Genomic DNA, 21,720 nt, shown 5'->3' on the forward strand with positions numbered 1-21,720 from the left:
ACTGGGTTTCCCTGGTCTAAACTACTAGTCACCTCTTCAAAGAATTCCAACAGGTTTGTCAGGCACGACCTCCCCTTACTAAATCCATGTTGATTTGTTCTAATCAGACCCTGTTCTTCCAAGAATTTAGAAACCTCATCCTTAATGATGGATTCTAGAATTTTACCAACAACCGAGGTTAGGCCAATTGGCCTATAATTTTCCATCTTTTGTCTTGATCCTTTCTTGAACAAGGGGGTTACAACAGCGATCTTCCAATCATCCGGGACTTTCCCTGACTCCAGTGACTCTTGAAAGATCTCAACCAATGCCTCTGCTATTTCCTCAGCCACCTCTCTCAGAACTCTACGATGTATTCCATTGGGGCCAGGAGATTTATCAATTTTAAGACCTTTTAGCTTTTCTAGCACTTTCTCTTTTGTAATGGCAACCATACTCAACTCAGCCCCCTGACTCCCTTTAATTGTTGGGATATTACTCATGTCTTCCACTGTGAAAACTGATGCAAAGTACTTGTTAAGTTCTCCTGCTATTTCCTTATCTCCCATCACTAGGCTTCCAGCATCTGTTTGAAGTGCCCCAATGTCTACTTTTGCCTGTTGTGTGTTTCTTATGTATTGAAAGAAACTTTTACTATCATTTCTAATATTACTGGCTAGCCTACCTTCATATTTGATCCTCTCCTTCCTTATTTCTCTCTTTGTTATCCTCTGTTTGTTTTTGTAGCCTTCCCAATCTACTAATTTGCCACTGCTCTTGGCCACTTTATAGGATATCTCTTTTTCTTTAATACATTTCCTGACTTCCTTTGTCAGCCATGGCTGTCCAATCCCTCCCTGGATAATCTTTCTTTTCTTGGGGATGAACCTCTGTACAGTGTCCTCAATTATACACATAAACTCCTGCCATTTTTGCTCTACTGTCTTCCCCTCTATGCTCTGCTTCCAGTCTATTTTTGTCAGTTCCTCTCTCATGCCCTCATAATTACCTTTATTTAACTGGAACACCATTACATCCGATTTTGCCTTCTCTCTTTCAAACTGCAGCCTGAACTCTACCATATTATGATCGCTGCTTCCTAAGTGTTCCCTTACTTTAAGATCTTTTATAAAGTCTGGTTCATTACAAGGCACTAGGTCCAGAATAGCCTGCTCTCTTGTGGACTCCATGACAAGCTGTTCCAAAAAGCCATCCTGTAAGCATTCCATGAATTCCCTTTCTTTGGATCCACTGGCAACATTATTTGCCCAGTCCACCTGCATATTGAAGTCTCCCATGATCACCGTGACCTTGTCTTTCTGACATGCCTTCTCTGTTTCCCGGTACATGTTGCGTCCCTGGTCCTGACCACTGTTAGGAGGTCTGTACACAACCCCAATTATGGTTTTTTTGCCTTTGTGGTTCCTCAATTCCACCCACACAGACTCCACATCATCCAACACTATGTCATTCAGTGCCGTAGATTTAATTTTGTTCTTAACTAACAAGGCAACCCCACCCCCCTGTCTTTTTGATAAGTTGAAAATCCTTGGAGGTTTAACTGCCAGTCCTGACCTCCCTGTAACCATGACTCTGTGATGCCTACCACATCATAATCATTCACTATGATCTGTGCCATTAGTTAATCTGCTTTGTTATGAATGCTACGAGCATTCAGGTAAAGTGCCTTAATGCTAACTTTATCATTAGAGATTTTGGAAGTCATAAGATGTCCTAAGTTATCCTTCCTTTTTGCTGCATTCCCAGTCTGCCTCGAGTTTAGATCCACCTGCACATATGCTATCCTGTTGCTTATCTTTCCATTTAACTCCATACTCCTTGTCGCTTTCACTTTCCCTTCCCCCTCCAACTCAGAGGTTTAAAGTCCTACTGACCACCCTATTTATCCTCTTTGCTAGAACATTGGTACCTGATCGGTTCAGGTGGAGACCATCCCAACGGTACAGATCTTCCCCCCCCCCCCCCCCCCCCCCGTTCCAAAACTGATGCCAATGCCCCATGAAGTGGAATCCCTCTTTCCCACACCAATCCCTTAGCCACGTGTTTACTTGCCTAATTTTCTTATCCCTATGCCAATTGGCACGTGGCTCAGGCAGTAATCCGGAGATTATGACCCTTGAGTACTTCAATTTCCTTCCTAGTGCTTCGTAATCCCCAAACAGGTCCTCTATCCTGGTCTTGCCGATGTTGTTACTACCAACGTGGACCACAACAACTGGATTCTCCCCCTCCCGCTCCAATATCCTTTCAAGCGGTCGGAGATGTCCCACACCCTGGCACCGGGCAGGCAACACACCATGCGAGACTCCCGATCCGGCTTACAAAGAATACTATCTGTCCCCCTAATTATAGAATCCCCTATAACCACTACTTGTCTATTTGCTCCCCCCTCTTGAATGGCCTTCTGCACCATGGTGCCGTGGTCAGCTGGCTCATCCTGTCCAGAGCCCTTTTCCTCATCCGTACAGGGAGCAAGAATCTCATACGTGTTGGACACGGTCAAGGGCTGTGCTGTTAATCAAATGAAGGACAGCTTGCAGTGTTCTGGTGACATCTGGAAGTTACTTTGTTTTCATCATAGCTACAAATATATGTGCATTCTCAGCTTGCACTCTTGCTCCCAAATGTTGAGTGTCTTCCAATCTATTTTTGTCATCTGCAAACATGACGATAAACCATTATTTTCCACAACCAAGCCATTAATATATATTGTAAATAATTGTGCTCCCAGCACTGATCCCTGTGGCACTCCACTAGTTACAGGTTATTAGCCTGAAAATACCCCCTTTATCCCAATACTTTGTCTGCCATGGTGGGAAGTGAACCAGGGTCCTCAGAACATTACCTGGGTCTCTGGGTTAACAGTCCAATGATAATACCACTAAATTATCATCTCCTCTCAAAAACAAATGAAAGACACCAAAAAAAAAATTAAAGGAAAAGATAAAGTTTGGGGGTAAACTTGCAAGTAATATCAAGGCTAACAGCTTCTTAAAGTACATAAAAAGGAAGAGAGTAGTCAATATGATCATAGGCCTCTTAGAGAATGAGACTGGGAAACAGTAATGGGGAATCAGAAAACAGCAGATGAGTTAAAGAAATTGACATCAGTCTTCACAGAAGATGACACTAATAGTATTCCAAAAAACAATTGCCAATTTAACTTTAATTGAAAAGAAAAGGGTACAAAAAGGTCAGCTTGTTTAACGTCTGTAATTTGGAAAATGTTAGAAGTCTATATTAGAAAGGAAACTGCAGAACACTCAGAAATACCAATGATCATGCACAGCAGGAATGACTTCAAGAGGAAATTGTTCTTAACACATTTAGTAGAATTCCATGAGAAGTTAACAAGTAGGATAAAGGGGAAGCAGTGGGGATGTGATACATCTGTATTTTTAGAAGATTTTTGATGAAATGCCATACATTAGGCGACTGAGGTAAGAGTCTTTTGTGGTGGAGGTAGTAAAGTTAGAATGGATTGAGCATCAGGTTTCTAACATGTGACTCAAGACCATAGCAATTGACTCTTAACTGCCCTTTGGGCAATTAGGGATGGGCAATAAATACTGGCTAGCCAGTGACTCTCTCATCTAATGAGTGAATTTAAGAAAACCTTTCCCAGTCCTCTACTTAGCACTATTCTTGGCAGCGTTTTTGTCTTTAGAATTTGATGCTATTCTTAGCTTCCCTAATTAACCATGGTTGGCTAGAATCATCCTTCCGAGAATCATCCTTTCTCTCATTTGCTGCAGAAAATGCGAGAAAGTGCTTGCTCAGAGGAATTGAGGACATCTGTTCTTAGTGTCAATAAATTGGTGTAAATAAGGTGATAATGTTTGTTCACTTTTGGAATGTGTGGCAGTACTTCCTTCTCACGTGGGAGGTGCACATTTCACAATAGGATGCAGAATAACTTCTGGATTATATCAAAGACTGTTAACAAAACTCATACTCAATAGGAAAATAACTTGTAATTTAATAAACTGAGTGGAATGTGCACAGAATGGAATAATCCTGATACATTTTCTTGTATACCACTGAACAGATTTGAACTCATGAAGCTCAGATCTCTCATCTTGATTATGCTGGAATGTAAATGTCTCATTACCCTTACTCATTTCCATCTCAATTATGCAAGGAAAAGTTTCTTTTAGTGAGATACAAGTAGTTACAATTGCAGATTTTCATTCACCAACTGTCTGCAACCCATCTCACTGTTACTGCCATCAAGGGCTATGGAAAAAAATGGCATAGTAAGGAAATTGGAAAATGTTTGTGTGAGAGAGAGAAAACATTCTTCTATCAATTACATTCACTGACTGAAGGGTTCAAGGGACAGAGAGAGAGAAAGAGGACAGAAGCTGTTGGAAAATTAACCTTAATGGTCTGATTTGAGTGAACACTGGCTTCTCCTGGATTTTATGTTTGTGTGCTGTTCCTGGGAGTTCGAGATCCGGAAATGTTATGAATTTAATTTGCATTCTGGGAATCTAAGATGTTTTTAAAAGAACAATGATACTGAACATGTTAGCTGAGCAAGGTTACCTCATGACCTTTTCACCAGTCTCTCATTATGATGTACTAGCCAAAGCAAATTGACCATTTGGCCTGGCTGGACCAAGGTTTCCCACTTTGATGTGCATATAGCTTAATTAGTCAAATGTACACAGACCTGTCAGCGAGTTTCTCTTCCTCTGCAAACTTTTGCCATTTTATTGCTGCTCATCTGACGAAGGACATGTGGTGTTTTTGTAATTTTAGTACCAAATTCTGTACATGGGCAGCTTGTTTGCAGCAACAAGGGGAGTAGCCTAAGAGAGCTTTTAGGGATAAAAGCTGGTATACCACTACTCTGCTAATGGTTTTAAAATGTTAGCTCAAACCTGGCTTGTAGGTATCTATGTTATAGTGTAACATTGATGCCATAGATAAATATAATAATTTAAACTAAACTGTCTGTAAGAGTTTCCTATTCCAGACTGCCACAGAGTATAATCTCCAGGATCAACCAAGAGGGTTACAGGTAGAGTCCATCAGGGATTCCCTGAGCTGTCTCGAATAGGTTCTTTAACAGTAAGCTCTGCTGTCACTGGTAATGCACTGCTTTTGGCCAATGAGAGGAAGAGAGATCTCTACCAGTGAGTTGTGATGTGGCTGGTATTGTGTACACAGCTGGCAGGTATTCTGGAGAGGCTTCCAGCATTGAAAGGATTTATGTAAGGGTGTGGCAAAGCATATGAATTTTTGGCATGTGTCTGTTGCTGGCTATGTGGTGAATTAAGCATAGCTAAGCCACTGGGCCAGTTTGTAAGATATGCCATTTGAAGATGTATTTACTGACCATCTTCACTCATGGGGACATTAAACGTATGGTATTGTATCCACAATCTGGGTTCAACTTTTGCTCTTCACTTCCAGGAATGTCTGCTTTCACTACCTTTTGTGCATCTTTCTGGAGAGGTGCCTATGGATTCCTATAGATTCCTCCTATTTTTCACATAAATCATCAAAGTTTCCAGTGTAGCATCTGAAAATCTTAAGAGTTCACTTGTTTTAAGTTGTTATTACTCTTCTTTTCATCCTAAGTTAGATTTGTCACTGTTACAATTTTAGGCACTTGAAGTGTTCCTGTCTGATTTTTAAAGTGTTCCTCTTGTTTAAGAATGTGACTTTAAGGGATTCTGAGAAGGTATGATTTCGTGCCCTAGCTTTGATCATGACAATGTTACTTATTGCTACACATAGCAATTGTTCTAGTGGACAGGCAACATTGCTTGCATTTCGGTCAATAGACCTAGGTTAATCATGCTTTTGTATTCCATGTACTTGATTTTAGCATCTATTCTACTTAAATTTGTCTTTGCATGTGATTTCCTTGTTTTTCAAATCAGTGCATTCCTTAAAGTATTTTTAGATACCACATTGAATGTGTTTTCTTCATTGTCATGTCAAAATGTTATGTTCCATTGCATCAGTTTAGTGTTCATTTGTGGTGTACCAAGGGCTTTTATAACTGCTTTGCAATAGATTTACCTTTGCTTGAAGTAATTTTCAGTGGACTAATGAGTAGGATTTGTGTGCTTGCTCTCAAAAGTACCGATTTAGAAGTCTCACTTCCATGAAATAAAGACACAACTTGGTCCGCAATATTTTATACATTTAAAACATCTTTTAAGTTTCAAAATGTATTAACTGACCCTGAACAGGTAGAGAAGCGAGTGTGACTGAGTGGATTTCGAAGTACTTGCAATGAATTTCAACATAGCTGTGGGGCATTAAAATACCTACAATTGGTCTGAGTAGAGGTCATGTAATGACTACATTTCAAGAGGACACATTAAAGACAAAGATGGTGAATTTGTGGAATCCTTCAGCACAGTGGCTATCAAAGCAGGTTTTCTGGGATATAGACCAATATAGATCAGTATTTTGAAAATACGTTGGAGGTTGGTGAGTAATGGATATAACAAAGGTGTGCTTGTGCTCCCTGAAATTTGTGTAGTGGCCAGGAAGTTGGACGTGTGTTAGATGAATCCAGTCAAGGGAGTGAAAGGGTCAAGTGAGGTTTAGCAGCAGTAATAGCATATGTCTCATGGTGCTGGATAAAATGGAAATAGTTTATCACTGAATGCTCTGGATTAACGAGGACTCAATTATGTATTACTGGGCTTCGTTCAAGAAAAGAAAAATGAATTAAATGAGTGCCAATGACTTCTAATTTTTGGTAGATGCCAAGTCTTGCCGGTGTTGAACTGGGGAAAATACTGATTTCTTTGCGACAAGTTCAGTAGACAGCAACGATTGTTGGGTCAAGGGTGATAAAGTAGAATTTAATGTAACTGATGTCTATGACAGGAAAGATTAGTATCCCTAACAGGGAATAACATGGGCATGTAAAAAAAGCAGCATATTAATCATGAGCAATTTTAATCTTGTAGAGTGGGATGGGTTAGACTGGAAGAGGTAGCTATCAACTAGAATCAATAGAGTGTATTTGTGGCTATATTCCTAGAACAATATACCCCACCAAGGGTCAGGTTATTTTGAATCTGATGATGTATGATCAGGTAGTTTAATAAATGATGTTGGTGTAAAACATTCCCTAGCAAACAGGGACCATAACAGTATAGAAATTTAACATTTGGTTTAAGAGGGAGGAACTTGGGTCATAAACAATTGTATCTGTACTAAGCTTAAATAAAGCTAATAATCATGGAAGTTAAGGATAGCATCAAATAAAAAGAGAACACAGACAATGTGGCAAAGGTTAGTGCTAAGCCAGAGGATTGAGAAAGTTTTATAAAACAAAAAAAAGACCAAAATGACAGGAAATAAACTTTTGAGTCTATGCTTGCAAGTAATTTCAAGATGTACAGGGAGAATTTATTTAAACATATGTAAAGAAAGATAGAAGTCAGAGTGAACATAAGCCCCTGAGACAACAGACCAGTGAAATAATAGGGAACCAGAAAATGGAAGGGGAGTTGAATAACCATTTTGCATCAGTCTTCACAGCAAAAAACATTAATAGAATTGCGCAATTCCAAAATAATCAGGGAGAAAAAGGAGAGCAAAAAACAGTTACTTCTATTCATTCATGGAATGAGGGTGTTGACTGGGCCAGCATTTATTGCCCATCCCAGAGGGCAGCTTAGAGACCACCATATTGCTGTGGATCTGGAGTCATGTAGACCAGACCAGGTAAGGTCCTCCTAAAGTACGTTAGTGAACCAAATAGATTTTTCTGACAATTGACAATGGCTTCGTGGTCCTCATTAGACTCTTAATTACACATGTATGATCTGTATATGTGAGTTGTTATCAGTGGTGAAGAAGTGTTAGGGGAATTAATGGGGTCAATGGATACACTGAAAGTAATCTTGCAGAAATCCTTAGGTTCTGGAAAACTCCGAGAGAATTTGAAAGTCTTTTGTATTTGGAAAAAGAAAGGAAACCAAAAAAAAAATAACTGTTGGTCTGTTACCTTAAAACCTGTTATTGGGAAATTAAGTCTATTGTAAAGGATGTAATAGGCCTTCAGAAATCTATATGATCAATCAAAGTCAGCATGAAGGGAAATCAAGCCTGAAAACTTTGCCAGAGTTCTTTGCGGAACTAATGAGCAGGATAGATAAAGGGGAAGCAGCAGATGCAATAAATTTGTATTTTCAGGAAAGTGTTTAATAAGATGCCACACATTAGACTCTTTAATAAGATAAAAGCACATGTGTTAGAGGTGGTATATTAGTATGGCTATAGGTTGGTTAACTATGAGAAGAGACAGGTCACTTTCAGGATGGCAGTCTGTAGTAGTGGATGTATATAATTATATACAAAATGTAAATATTAATGACTCGAGATGAAGAATATGTATAAACTGTACCAAGTCTGTGGGTGACACAAAATTAGATGTAATGATACGTGGTGAGGATGATGTGAAGAGTCGGCAGAAGTATATAGACTGGTTAATTTTGTAGACAAAAACTTGATAGATGGAATATAATGTGGGAAAATGTGATGTCATTCACTGACCAGAAAAATAAGGGAGCTGAATATTATTTAAATGGATAAACACTGCAGAAAGCTATAGAGCACAAGGAATTGGGAATTCTCCCATATAAAACTCCAAAAAACTAATAACCTGGCTCCGTGTGCAATATGGAAGGCAAATAGAATGTTTGCCTTTATTTCATAGGGAATGGAGTGTAAAAATAGGGAGATATTGCCAAAACTATAGAAGCACTAGTCCTACCGCAACTGGAATACTGTGAACAGTTTTTGGGCGCTTATCTAAGGAAGAATTCTAGCTTTGGAGGTAGTACAGAGAAGGTTCACTAGGCAGTTCCCAATTATGGAATACTATCTTAGGAGGAAAGATTGTGTAGGTTGACTAGTGCACATTACAATTTTGAAGAATGAGCAGTGACCTTACTGAAGCATACAAGATTCTTTGTCTTTTGGTAGATTAGACATAGGTTATTCTTCTTGTGGTGTAATTGAGGTTCAGAGGGCATATTCCTAGAATTGGTTTTTGGGCATATTTAAGACAAAAGTTGAGAATAATGAGTCTGTGTAATCTTTTGCCGCAATTGGTTGTCAAGGCTGGGTTGTTCATTGTGTTCAAGGTTGAGAGATGCAGACGGATTTTAAATCTGAAAGGGCTTTGAGATTCAGGAAAAAAGCAGAAAAGTGGGGCTTGATCTAATTGAATAATGGAAAAGGTTCAATGCTAAAGGTTCAGGGCTGCTTCTATTTTTGTGTGTGTTAGTCTTATGGGCAACAAAGGCAAAAATGGGTTGTAATGAAGTCATCAGCATTCCAAAGAGTTTACTTCCAACATATTGTAATGATTGTAATTCATATATTTGTTTGGAGAGCTTTATATGTTTATGCTATATTCATATTGGTTGTTATAACATTTATATTGTTCAGTGAGAATTTGATTGGGAATAGTTAATTTGATATGGAGCAAACAGCTTAGCCGTCGGAAATGCTTCTTGATAATATTTGTTCTCTTGTTTTGTGGCATTGAATTGTTGAGTAATTATATAAAACTTTATTATTCTAGGCACTCGGTTGGAGACACCAAAGTTCCTTTTTGTCTTCAGTCCTGTGTGAAACCATTAAAATATGCAGTTTCTGTTCATGACCTTGGGACAGATTACGTTCACAAATATGTTGGTAAAGAGCCCAGTGGATTACGGTTCAACAAACTGTTCCTAAATGAAGAAGGTAGAATTTGTTTTTCTTTTCGGCAAAACGTAAATCTTTTTGATAGAATGAAGTTGAGACATAAAAATCATGAAAATCTCCTGGTAGATGTTTTAACTGGTTAAGTCTGGAGAGTCAGAATTAAAATTGATGTAATACTTGTCAGTCTCTGCTGTATTGATTTAAACCTATGGAATTGTGACATACTTCATATGTAGCATGTATTCAGCAGTTTTTAAAAAATTAGATTAGATCTAATTTAAACAGGCCCTTCAGCCCAACAAGTCCACACCAACCCACCAAAGTATAGCCCACCCAGACCCATTCCCCTACATTTACCCCTCCACCTAACACTACGGGCAATTTAACATGGCCAATTCGCCTAACCTGCACATTTTTGGATTGTGGGAGGAAACTGGAGCACCCGAAGGAAATCCCTGCAGACACAGGGAGAATGTGCAAACTCTAGACAGAGAGTCTCCCGAGGCGGGAACTGAACCCGAGTCTCTGGCGCTGTGAGGCAGCAGTGCTAACCACTGTACTGCCCATAGATCTGGATCTTCCTAGGAATTATTAAAATTAAATTGTTAATGTCATTAACATTTCTAGCTATTTACATTTCTAGTTTGATGCACTGGTGTATATTTCATTAATGTATCAAATGATTGAATTTGAATGATAGCCTCTATTTTGCATCCAAGTATTTTGAAAGGGGAAAAAGTAATTCCAACCTCTTCATGGTTTGAATAAATGGCAATTTGTAAGCTGCCGTATGACTGTTAGGAGTTTGTGTTTCTATCACAAAGTCAAATATTCCCATGAAATTTTAGAATGCAGTGATCTATGAGAATTTTTTTTTAGGCTTTTCAAATATTGTTGCTCTAATAATATCATAGAATCCCTACAGTGTGGAAACAGGCCATTTGGCCCAACAAGTCCACGCCAACCCTCCGAAGAGTAACTCATCCAGACCCATTTCTAGTACACTACATTTACCCCTGACTAATGTATCTAACCTACACATCCCTGAACATTAAGGGAATTTAGCATAGCCAGTTCACCTAACCTACACATCTTTGGATTGTGGGAGGAAAGCAGAGCATGCGGAGGAAGCCCATGCAGACAAGGGGAGAGTGTGCAAACTCCACGCAGGCAGTTGCCCGAGGCTGGAATTGAACCTGTGTTCCTGGCACTGAGAGACAGCAGAGCTTACCACTGAGCCACTGTGCTGCCAAAATTTTTGGAATTTTGGTAACCGATTGTTTTATGTACAGCATAGATAAATAATTCCATATATGTAAATAAATTATTTTGGCTTTTGATTGCAAACTTTTAATTTAATTAGTTTTTCTCAAAAAAAGTTATGAATTAGAATCTACAGGTTTTTGTAGCATTGTATTCTGTCTCTTTTCACTTCCTCCATTTTGATATCTACATTTGCCACCTTGTTCAACACCATAAAGATGCATGAAATAAAATGTAATGAAATTAAGATGTTTAAATCCAGTAGTAGACAACAAAGTAATGTTTTCTAAATTTATTAGTTCAGCTATTGTGTTCTCATAATTGTTGTTCTGTCACTGAATAAATTCTGCATTTTAAATTTTTTTTTGTTTCAGATAAACCTCATAATCCTATGGTAAATGCTGGGGCTATTGTGGTAACATCCCTTATTAAGGTATGATGTGTGTCATTATTCCTTTTGAATACATTATTTGTATTAAAATATGCAATATATAATTGGTACATTTCATTAGAAACATAGCACACAGGTGGAGTAACTTGCTTCTTTATGAATATAAAAATTTGGAAACAGGAGTAGGCCTTTTAGCCCCTGGTGCCTGTTTCAACACTCATTGAGATAATGGCTGATCTGTGTCCTAACTTCTTATATCTGTCTTTTGTTTGTAACCCTTAAGTTACAAGAATGAAAAGACCTGAGTCAATCATTTAATTGTTGCCCTATTATTTTAAGCAGTGGTTTGCTGATCTTGAGTTCTCAATGAACAATGGTTGACTAAAGCAGGTTTCTGTGATTTTGAGAGAGAGAGAGGAGCTTCTTATTCTTGTAATCAGTTTGTTGTTTTTTTTTGCTCAAAAGCTGCTGTTGATATTCCATTTCTTTGTAGATTCTGGTGTTATTCTTTTTTCCATTTCAAGCTGGATAGTTGTAGGCGATTTTTCATCTCTCAATATGTGCAGTTATCGTGCAAGTGTGAATAAGACCGGAGATGCACATTTTGATGTCTTACTGAGTTTCAGGTCCTCTTGATTAAAATGGCAATTCTGAGGCTGCTGATTTTGTATTCTCCCTGTGGATTGCCTAGGCTTATCAGGTGATTACAAACAGCTAATTTAATTCAGCAGTGTGTTTCCTTTTAAGAGAGATATTTGGTTGATGAAAGTCAAATGATTAAAGTTGATAGTTCCTTTACATTACTATCATAAAACTGACATTAATTTGTGTATAAAATAGTGAGTTTAATTAAAATGAATTGTATTTGCTAAATAAATAGCTCCTATTCCCCATCATAATTCTCAATGAGCTTATTCTCATTTGTGATCCTCCCCATACACCGATCTTGTAACTTTCACAAATTTGCAGACCATTTCCAAAACACCTATATCCAGCCTGTTAATTAAGTTGAGGCAATTGCTGCGTACCTATACTGACCCCTGCAGAATCCAATTTGTCTTCAGCTATATTCACAGCCTGTAATATTTTTATGCCTTGTAGAATGCCCTATTTTATTACAACAGCATCCCAGTTTAAGAGCTCTGTATCGTGACTTACCCTATTATGAGGTACATTTATCAAAGGCTTTCTAATAGTCCAAATAAAGCTTGTGCTGAGCTAGCCTCAACTATCAATCTGGTAAATTCTTCCAAACTGCCTAATTAGTGAGTCATGAACTTTTTTCTCCTAGAAGCTAATTTTTCTGTATGTGATGACTCCATTCTCTATCCAGGTAATCATGGGCAACCCACCTTATGATCTCTATCAATATTTGTGTTTAATTGATGTCAAACCAATGGGCCAATAGTTTCCTGGTTCTGACTCACCTTATTTGGAAATCAGAACCAAATGACATCTTTTCAGTCCAAGGAGACAATCTAACTTGAGCAAGCCACATAAAGATGGGAAAAGCACTTGCAAATGACCTCCTTGATTCTTTTTGAGTATTCTTAGGTGGGTGTTATCTGACTAAATCTGTTTTTGACTCCAAATCATACATAAGATGCCTCAGCTTCTGTCTAATATTTTTAGGTTTTGTGAAATCTGAGGCAGGTATTGCCGAAGCGTCAAACTGTTTGTTGCATTTTCTAGTGTTACAATCAGACTTATGATAGACGTCAAATCTGTACAATTAAAGCTGTTCCAAACCCAATAGTTTCAGTCATTTGAGTAGGCTTTTGTGTTGATTCACCTCCATTAATTGAATCGCTTAGTTGACCCCTCATCCAAATCCATTGTGGATAATTTAAAGGCTATTATCATTCAATCTAGCATAACCCAGCTGTGAAGACACATTGTTTGGGGTTCTTTTTATGACTTAACTGGAATGTTGATACAAGTGGGTGATGTGACATTGAGAGATAATGAGTTTTGTTCTGGATATTTCTAACCCAACTTGCCCAGCTGTTTTAAAATCTAACAGGTCATTTTTTTCAAAACAAGATAATATAGTTTTTAAGAAGAGAATCTCTCCATGCCTTTGGGCATGACAGTATGCTAAAAGCAATAAATGCTACTAATTATTATTAACTAGATTCAGAGGTTTGCTTTTGACTGAAATACATAGACCTAATTGTATGAAGCTTTTTATAGAAAAAGCTTAGCACATTTGTAGCCAATTCTTAGACTTGAAGATTATTTAAGTAGTATCTCTGTTTTTTCTTGTAGCAAGGAGTAAGCAATGCTGAGAAATTTGATTATGTAAGTACAATGCTTAACTCAAATTTTCTTAAGGAAGGTTCTAAAAGTGAGTGTTTTCTGAAAATAGTGTTATTTCACAGGTCACGCAGTTCTTGAATCGTATGGCTGGCAATGAATATGTTGGCTTTAATAATGCAACGTGAGTAACATTTTTAGTTTCTTTTCTCCTCCTGTTCAGTCATTTCTCTCTCCTCCTCCACCCACCTCTTCAATTAAATACATATAGTTGCTTGACGTCCTTCCCCAGAATAACATGGTTAAAAAAATTGCCCAAAATATTCAAATATATTGTTTATAAAAATACAAATGCTTAAGTTCGCATCCTGTCAAGAGGAATGGTATAAACAAATAAAACTCCTTCCTGTCATTCAGCAAATTGATTAAAACCTGTATCTAAACAAATGATTCTGTGGACTCCTATTAAACAAGCAGGGTTACTTGTGTTTGGGAAAGAATTGTCTTTAAAATTTGAGAAATTGGCAGCATGCTGAGAATCCAGTTCTCCAACAACTGACTTGTGCATTTCATTGCTGTTTATTTAAGCTATGTGTATGCAATTCCTCAGCAGAGGCAGGTGGTCAATTGATATAGGTGGAATCTTCCCAATCTCTGAATGTTGTGGGCTGTGGTGAGAAAGCCAGAAAAGTTGGGTGAGACATTGAACAAGAAGCTTCTCTTCGTTGGTAGGAAAAGATCATTCTCCAAACACGTGTTGAAGGAAGAGTCTGGGTTCTTGCTAGTGAGTGGTGAGGGGTCTATTTGGCATATATTAACATTTCATTATTAGATAACCTTACATCAATAATATACAGTTTCCCATTCTCCCACCTACCAGATAGAAATTCAACACCAAGAATTCCCACCATGAAACTCAGTGGCTACTTGATGACATCCTGTATGCTGCTCTAAATGTTCATCAGGGACCAGTGCTGCTGGGATGTTATTGTGGAAACAAGAGGCAGCATTGTGGAATGCTGTGGGGATTGTAGATGTGGAAGAGGTGGGTCATGGATAGTCAACAATACCTTAGTTTCCGTGATGGCGGTGGGGTAAGCAGTGCTCTACTATACTTGGCATATTTTATCTGAAATGCTTGAGGTGGGGGTTGAGTTCCAAGTTTTTGTAGCTTGCAGTTGGTGTAGGAGCTGGTCACTTCACACCTTGGACTATATAACATCAGATAGTGCTAAGGATGGTTTGGCTCTGTACTTTGTGTGTGGTTGCAGTTAGACAGCTGATATTGAAAAATTAGCGTATTTACAAATGAGGTAACATACATAATGTGTCACCCCCGCCACCAGTGAACCCTTACAAAGTCGTCATCTTTCTTCCTCTCCCATCAGATCTCAATGTAGTCCTGGGAGCTGCAGCCAGGATGGAGGGAACCTGCAATACTTTTGAGCTGCTGGCTTTAGAGTTTTGGTTAGGCAACCCTGGGGACATTGGTCTAGAGGACAAAGGCGAACAAAGTGTTTCTTCTCTGGAGACAGGTGCACCCTTCTCAGTTTGACCTCCCACAGGACTAAAGGTGGCAGATAAAGTAGAAGTGAAAACCTGGTCAATTCAGGAATGTCCTGTAAATAGGTCTCTAGGGGTTCTCTTTGTGGCAGTTCCTCAGTCAGGGTGCCCACTCTTATTAAACTTCCTCCTTGTGAGAAAAGGGCTTCTGAATTGAGATTAAAATTCCCCTTTCCACCATGCTTTGTGCTGAGCCCCAGTAGATCAAGTAATGGAGTACAGGTCTTTGCATATACAGAACAACCTCAATTATCCGAACGAGACATGCAGGGAGTACTTTGTTTGGATAACTCATTGTTCGGATAACTGAAAGTTTTTACAGGATTTTGAGATCTTGTTTGGATAATCTGAAATTTGGATAATTAACTTTTGAATAATCAAGGTTGTTCTGTATGCCAGTAGATTCTTAATACTCAATAACTCTCACTATTGCATGCAGCATCACTCCCCTCTCATTTTTACCCACTGAATTTCCCCACATTGCTAATCCCTGCTTGGCCTCTGTGCTGCCAACAGATATTTAAGACTGTTGTACTTGGCTCTCCATGGCAGCTACCAATCTGTCCAATCAAGTAGCAGGAACCCAATAGTATTGCTTCAGTGCTAACCTTTGTGTTGTGTTGTCCACTGCCCTGACAAGCCTGTCTGCTTGAGCATGCCAATGAAGTCTTGAATTGCTGACACCATAAGGGTCCTTTCCTGCCTGGGGCTCATCAGGTATCTGATCTCTGGCAGTCTTCAAAGTGCCACCAATCTGGGCATTCTTCCAAGAACTTGCTGTTAATTCTAAATTAGCTACTTTTCCTGCTAAGGTGTTAGTAGATGAGCTGGTAGCAGTGCAAAAAGCAACTTTGCCAATGCATCCTCTGAGGTATGTGTGCCTTCTTCCTCAGGGAAGAGGGATGTCTTGCTGGGCTAGTCTCTGACTATGGGGACCATGCTAATGCTGGTCATAAATAAATGAGATAAGTCTGCATCGTGAACATTGCTAGAACAGCTCTTCCAGGTAAGAGGTAGACTTTGAAGGGCTTATGCCCAAAACGTCGAATTTCCTGTTCCTTGGATGCTGCCTGACCTACTGCGCTTTTCCAGCAACACATTTTCAGCTCTGATCTCTAGCATCTGCAGACCTCACTTTCTCCTCCAAGAGGTAGATTTGGTCATTTGAACATAAGGCACTTTGTAGGAAATGTATGGTTGTGGGTCAGCAGGTGAGAAGCAATTACATTTCCCCGTTTCCCTTTCACTATCATTCCTCTCGGGCAATGAGGCATAGCTTTTGAGTTTCTGAACTCCACAAAATATTATTGATTTTATCCTGTTGCATTCAGTAATGGTCTCATCAGCTGATTAACTTAAAGAAAAGTTGCCCTATTTTTATGCCCCATGAATTCCAGCTCTTTTTTTAATGTAAAGCCTTGGCAGCTTGTGAAGTGCGCTGAAGGGATAAGTATGTTCTAGACTAATCAGGTACATTACCTTTAAACTTTTAATTAACTGTATCTGACACAATGTTACTGTTTTTAGATTTCAGTCTGAAAGAGAATCAGGAGACAGAAATTTTGCTATAGGATACTACCTCAAGGAGAAGAAGGTTTGTAGAGTCACTTGGATATTTTAAGTACTTAAGTGTGTGTATATAGTAACATAAATTCATTCTTTTGAATGATGCTATACTGCTTTAATGCTACATGTGCTTGTCATTTCAGTATAAGTTCATTTTTCTAAGTTTCTGGTTACTGAAATAAGTAGTGCAATTTCGCAGTGATTATGGGAGTTTTTGTTCACAAACTAGCAAATCCTACTATCTTGCATTCATTTCCACAAAAGGGCAAACCTTCTTGAATGGCAAAAACCTAATTCTTCTATAAATATTTTAGTGTTTTCCAGAAGGAAGTGACATGACTGGTGTTCTAGATTTCTATTTCCAAGTGAGTGACTTTATTCTAAAACAAGTATATCAAAATATGTTGATTAGCATTCAAATATATACAGTAGAGTTGAGTACTTTCCAAAGAAGTAAATGTTTGCTTTTTCACTTGGATTGATGTATGCAAGCCCATTACGTACTAAAATGTCCCCTTCTGTTCAAAACAAAATATGCATTTGGTGTCAGGTATCAAAAATCAAGTCAACTGTTTGGAAGTACCAAAAATGTGACCCTTCATGTGCCAAAACCAGTGTGAATAAAATTATTGGAGAAGATTTTGAACACAAGGATTCTGTTCCTGCATCTGTGTAGTTTTGGTTGTGAATATTTGTATGAAGTACTGGCAAACATTATCTAAAAGCAGTATTGGCATCGTAATGTGATCAATATTGTACGGAAAAAGCTTGCATTTATATACAACCATTCACAACCTTGGGCCATCCCACAGTAGTGCTTTATAGTTATTGAAGTATAGTCACTGTCGCAACAGAGGAAACACTAAAGCCCATAAAGAGCAATGCAATAATGACCATTTTTGTTACTGATGTTGCTTGAGGTCTGGTCTTGACCATGGTACTATTCATCCACATGAGCCTGCATCTGAAACAGATTTGAATGGACACTATAATAGGGCATTTGTGAAGTTGCTATAAAGGATGAATAGGTGAGCTGAATATATTGAATGGAAAGTCCTAGGTCCTCTTATAAGGGGATACTATCTTTCTGCATCTACCCTGCCAGATCTCCTAAAAATCTTGTATGTTTCGGTAAGTTTGTCTCCCCTTGTAGGAAAGTCTAAGACTATGGGACATAATCTCAGAATCAGAGGTTGTATATTTAAGAAAACAATGAGGAAGACTTTCTTCTGAATGTTGTGAAGTTGTGGAATTTTTTTTACCAGAGGGCTCATGAGGCTGGATTGTTAAGTATGTCCTAGGTTTGGGCAGATTTTTAATGTGTAAGAGAATCAATGGTTGTGATGCTAAAGCAGAAAAGTGGGATTTGAGCATTATCAGATCAGCAATGTTCTCATTGGCTGACTTCTACTTCTATATATCTTACAGTTCAACTCTGCTTTTCTCTCGAAAGATGCATCGTGAACTGTTGAGTATTCATAGCAGTTTCTGTTCGTATCAGGTTTCCAGCTTATATTGTATTTTGCTTTTGAAGCCAAGTGGTGATGTCCGGATTATGTGAGGCATTCGCAATATTTTTATTATCAGAAAAGTTGCTAGGTGCAAGTGAACTGGAAGCTGCCCATTTTAATAAAGCCTGCAATGGAAAGGAGACAACCATGTAAAATAAAAAGACTATAAGAAATCATACTCAACATCTATATATTAAATATATTTTATACTAAAGCTGTTTACACTAATTTTCATTTGTGCATTTCTTGCTTTCATACCACTGATGCATTTAAATGATTGTTTTTTTTTCTTTCCATTAAAGTTGTGTTCCATTGAAGTAACATGTGAATCAGCTAGTGTAATGGCAGCAACACTCGCCAATGGTGGTATCTGTCCAATCACAGGCGAGAGAGTTCTGAGCCCTGAAGCTGTTAGGAACACATTAAGTTTGATGCACTCTTGTGGCATGTATGACTTCTCAGGACAATTTGCCTTTCATGTAAGTATCAATATTAATTGTTATGTATAAATGGAACAAATTTACTCCACTTGGAGCGTTTGTCACATTGTAATTTTGGCAGAGAAAATCCCATACTATTTGATGAAGACTAATCCATGATAATGGACTCCTGTGATGCAATTTAATTAAGACATGCAAATATGAAGGAATAAATTTTTTGTTAAACATGAAGAGAAAATATTTAAGTAACTTTGTTATCAAGTTAAGGAGCAACATAATTCCACTCTGCCCTTTCAATTATGGTTAATCTGTAATCTCAATTTACACATAATAAACCAATATCTCTTAATGTTCTGATGTACCAAAACATCTGTCCAGCTTAGTTTTGAAACTTTATGGTGTGATCTTAACAGCTTTTCAACCATTTTAAGAATTGTTTTGTTAAGAAACAACAAAGTTATTATCTTATCAATAGTCATGGAATAATAACTAAGAATATTTTATGCCTGAACTTTCCTTGGGTTATATACATAAGTGAAACCAGATAATTAGTGCTGAAATAAATACAATTTGTTATAAAGTGTTAAGTGTCATAAACTTTCAGTATTGTGATTATAAATATCTATGTGTAGCTTTGGTTGCAGATAAAAAACTTCAAGCTATGATCCCTTGTCATCAAATTTTAGACCTTTTAGATGGTTTTGTCAATCTGGTAGAAGCATCCTTCTGTTTTGAATGGGGTAAATCTTGTACAACGTTTGGGGAAATTCAGAAATGCCAATAGATAAATTTTCAGAATAAACATTGAAGTTCTTTTGATTTCCTTTGTTTCCTTGGTCGGTCCTAAACCATTAATATCTCTCAAAAGAACTAAAGCAGTGGACGACGATTTGTTTGTTTTTTTTTCATTTGTAGATTCCAGAAGCATTCTGTAGGCTAAAAGTGGGTGTGTTAGCACATTTTTTTTTCCCCAGAGTTATGTTGAAGCATATTATGATTCCAGAATTATGTGATGAAACAAATGTGCTGGTCCCTCTGTTAGTGGGTGTCTTTTGAGTTGTTCATCCAAGAAGCTTTGTGTTTAGATAGGCAGGACTGAAAAGGTATTTGGGAATTTCATTGCTGAAGTGGGATTGTATTCTTAGATGACTGGACAGGAATGCTAGCTACTACTGCCTTGTATTAGATTACCAATACTAATCACATTTGTTGGCACACAAACTGAATTAATTTTCAAACCTCCCTAGGTCTGTCCTGCTTGGTCAGTACCACATAGTGCATTTATCATGCGAACTTTTAGGGGTTCTGTTTCAATACATTAAGTAAAATAATTATCAAAAATATTATTTTGTGCCAATAGTGTATTTGCATGTAAGTACATTAATTCATATTTTTTCTTTGTAGGTGGGTCTTCCAGCAAAATCTGGAGTTTCTGGTGGTATTTTGTTAGTTGTGCCCAATGTGATGGGCATTATGTGTTGGTCTCCACCTTTGGACAAACTTGGCAACAGTGTAAGGGGTATTCAGTTCTGCCAAGTAAGTGCAATGATATTCAAGTTGATGAGACATGCAAAAGTATTCATGGTTTCTTGTCTCTTCTGCAAACCATCTTTTGTGATTGTATAATACATGTAACCTATCCTATCTTAGGTCGTTTAGCTCAGATGGTTAGAGTGTGGTGCTAATAATGCCAAAGTCGTTGGTTCAGTCCACATACTAATCAAGTACATCATCGAGATTTGCGAGTCGCAGGTTCACGCTTGCAGGGTATGCATTTGTCCTTGCTTTAGCCACAAAAAGAACTATAAAGAAAAGTAAGATAGAGTATGAGAAAACTAGCACAGAATATAAAGACAGTTAACAAAAGTTTCTATAAATATATGAAACTAGGAAGAATGGCTAAAGTAAATGTTGGTCTTTTAGCGGATGAGAAGGGGCAGTTAGTTATGGGATATGATGAAATGGCTGAGGCATTGAACAGGTAATTTGCATTGGTCTTCACAGTGGAGGATACTAATAACATGCCGATAAGAGACAAAGGTAGGTGAGGACCTGGAAATTATTATTATTACAGAAGAGTTAGTGTTGGGTAAGCTAATGGAGCTAAGGATCGATAAGTCTACTGACCCTGATGGAATGCATTCCAGGGTACTAAAAGAGATGGTGGGAGAAATAGCAGGTGGACTGGTGGTAATTTTCCAAAATTCACTGGACTCTGTGGCGTTCGTAGCAAATTGGATAATAGCAAATAGGACACCAGTGTTTAAAAAGGGAAAAAGATGGAAAATTATTCACCAGTGAGCTTATCCTCTAACATGGGGAAGCTGCTTGTGTCTATCATCAAGGAAGAAATGGGGCATCTCAAAAGAAATTGTCCCATTGTACGAACACTGCATGAGTTCATGAAGAGCAGGTCATGCTTCATAAATCTTTTGGAATTCTATGGAGATATTTCAATCAAGGTGGACAATGGAGACAGTGGATGTGGTGTACCTAGATTTTCAAAAGGCCTTTAACAGGTTGCCGCACATGAGGCTGCTGCATAAGGTGAGGGATGCACGGTGTTAGGGGTAGAGTATTAGCAGGGTTAGAGAATTGGTTGTCTGATAGGAAGCAAAGAGTGGGGATAAATGAGTGCTATTCTAGCTGGCAGTCAGTGACTAGTGGTGTGCCTCAGGGATCGGTGTTGGTACCACAATTATTTACAATTTATGTAGATGATTGAAGTTGGGGACCACGTATACAGTGTTAAAATTTGCCAATGATACTAAGATGAGTGGCAGAGCAAAGTGTGCAGAGAACTGTGAAATTTTGCAGAGAAACATAGATATATTGAGTGAATGGGCAAAGGTCTGGCAGATGAAATACAATGTCAGTAAATGTGAAGCCATACATTTTGGTAGGAATAAAAGCAAAATAGATTACTTGAATGGTAAAAAGTTGCAGCATGCTGATTTTTCAGAAGGACTTTGTGCATGAATTGCAGAAGGTTGGTCTGCAGGTACAACAAGTAATTAAGAAGGTAAATGGAATT

At 38.1% G+C, this 21,720-nt stretch overlaps 1 protein-coding gene across 2 annotated transcripts in view; it reads left to right on the top strand.

Annotated features, from left to right (window-relative positions):
• glsa (glutaminase a) overlaps positions 1–21,720 on the top strand; it is a 119,976-nt gene that overhangs the window by 49,006 nt on the left and 49,250 nt on the right. For both annotated transcript variants that reach the window (XM_060827376.1, XM_060827377.1), the window contains exons 6-13: positions 9,572–9,735; positions 11,334–11,392; positions 13,619–13,651; positions 13,732–13,790; positions 16,697–16,763; positions 17,050–17,100; positions 18,549–18,725; positions 20,091–20,222. In XM_060827376.1, the coding sequence (XP_060683359.1) occupies positions 9,572–9,735; positions 11,334–11,392; positions 13,619–13,651; positions 13,732–13,790; positions 16,697–16,763; positions 17,050–17,100; positions 18,549–18,725; positions 20,091–20,222 (742 nt within the window). The remainder of the gene's footprint in view (positions 1–9,571; positions 9,736–11,333; positions 11,393–13,618; positions 13,652–13,731; positions 13,791–16,696; positions 16,764–17,049; positions 17,101–18,548; positions 18,726–20,090; positions 20,223–21,720) is intronic.

Source organism: Hemiscyllium ocellatum, chromosome 7 (assembly GCF_020745735.1).
Source record: "Hemiscyllium ocellatum isolate sHemOce1 chromosome 7, sHemOce1.pat.X.cur, whole genome shotgun sequence".
Lineage (NCBI taxonomy): Eukaryota > Metazoa > Chordata > Chondrichthyes > Orectolobiformes > Hemiscylliidae > Hemiscyllium > Hemiscyllium ocellatum.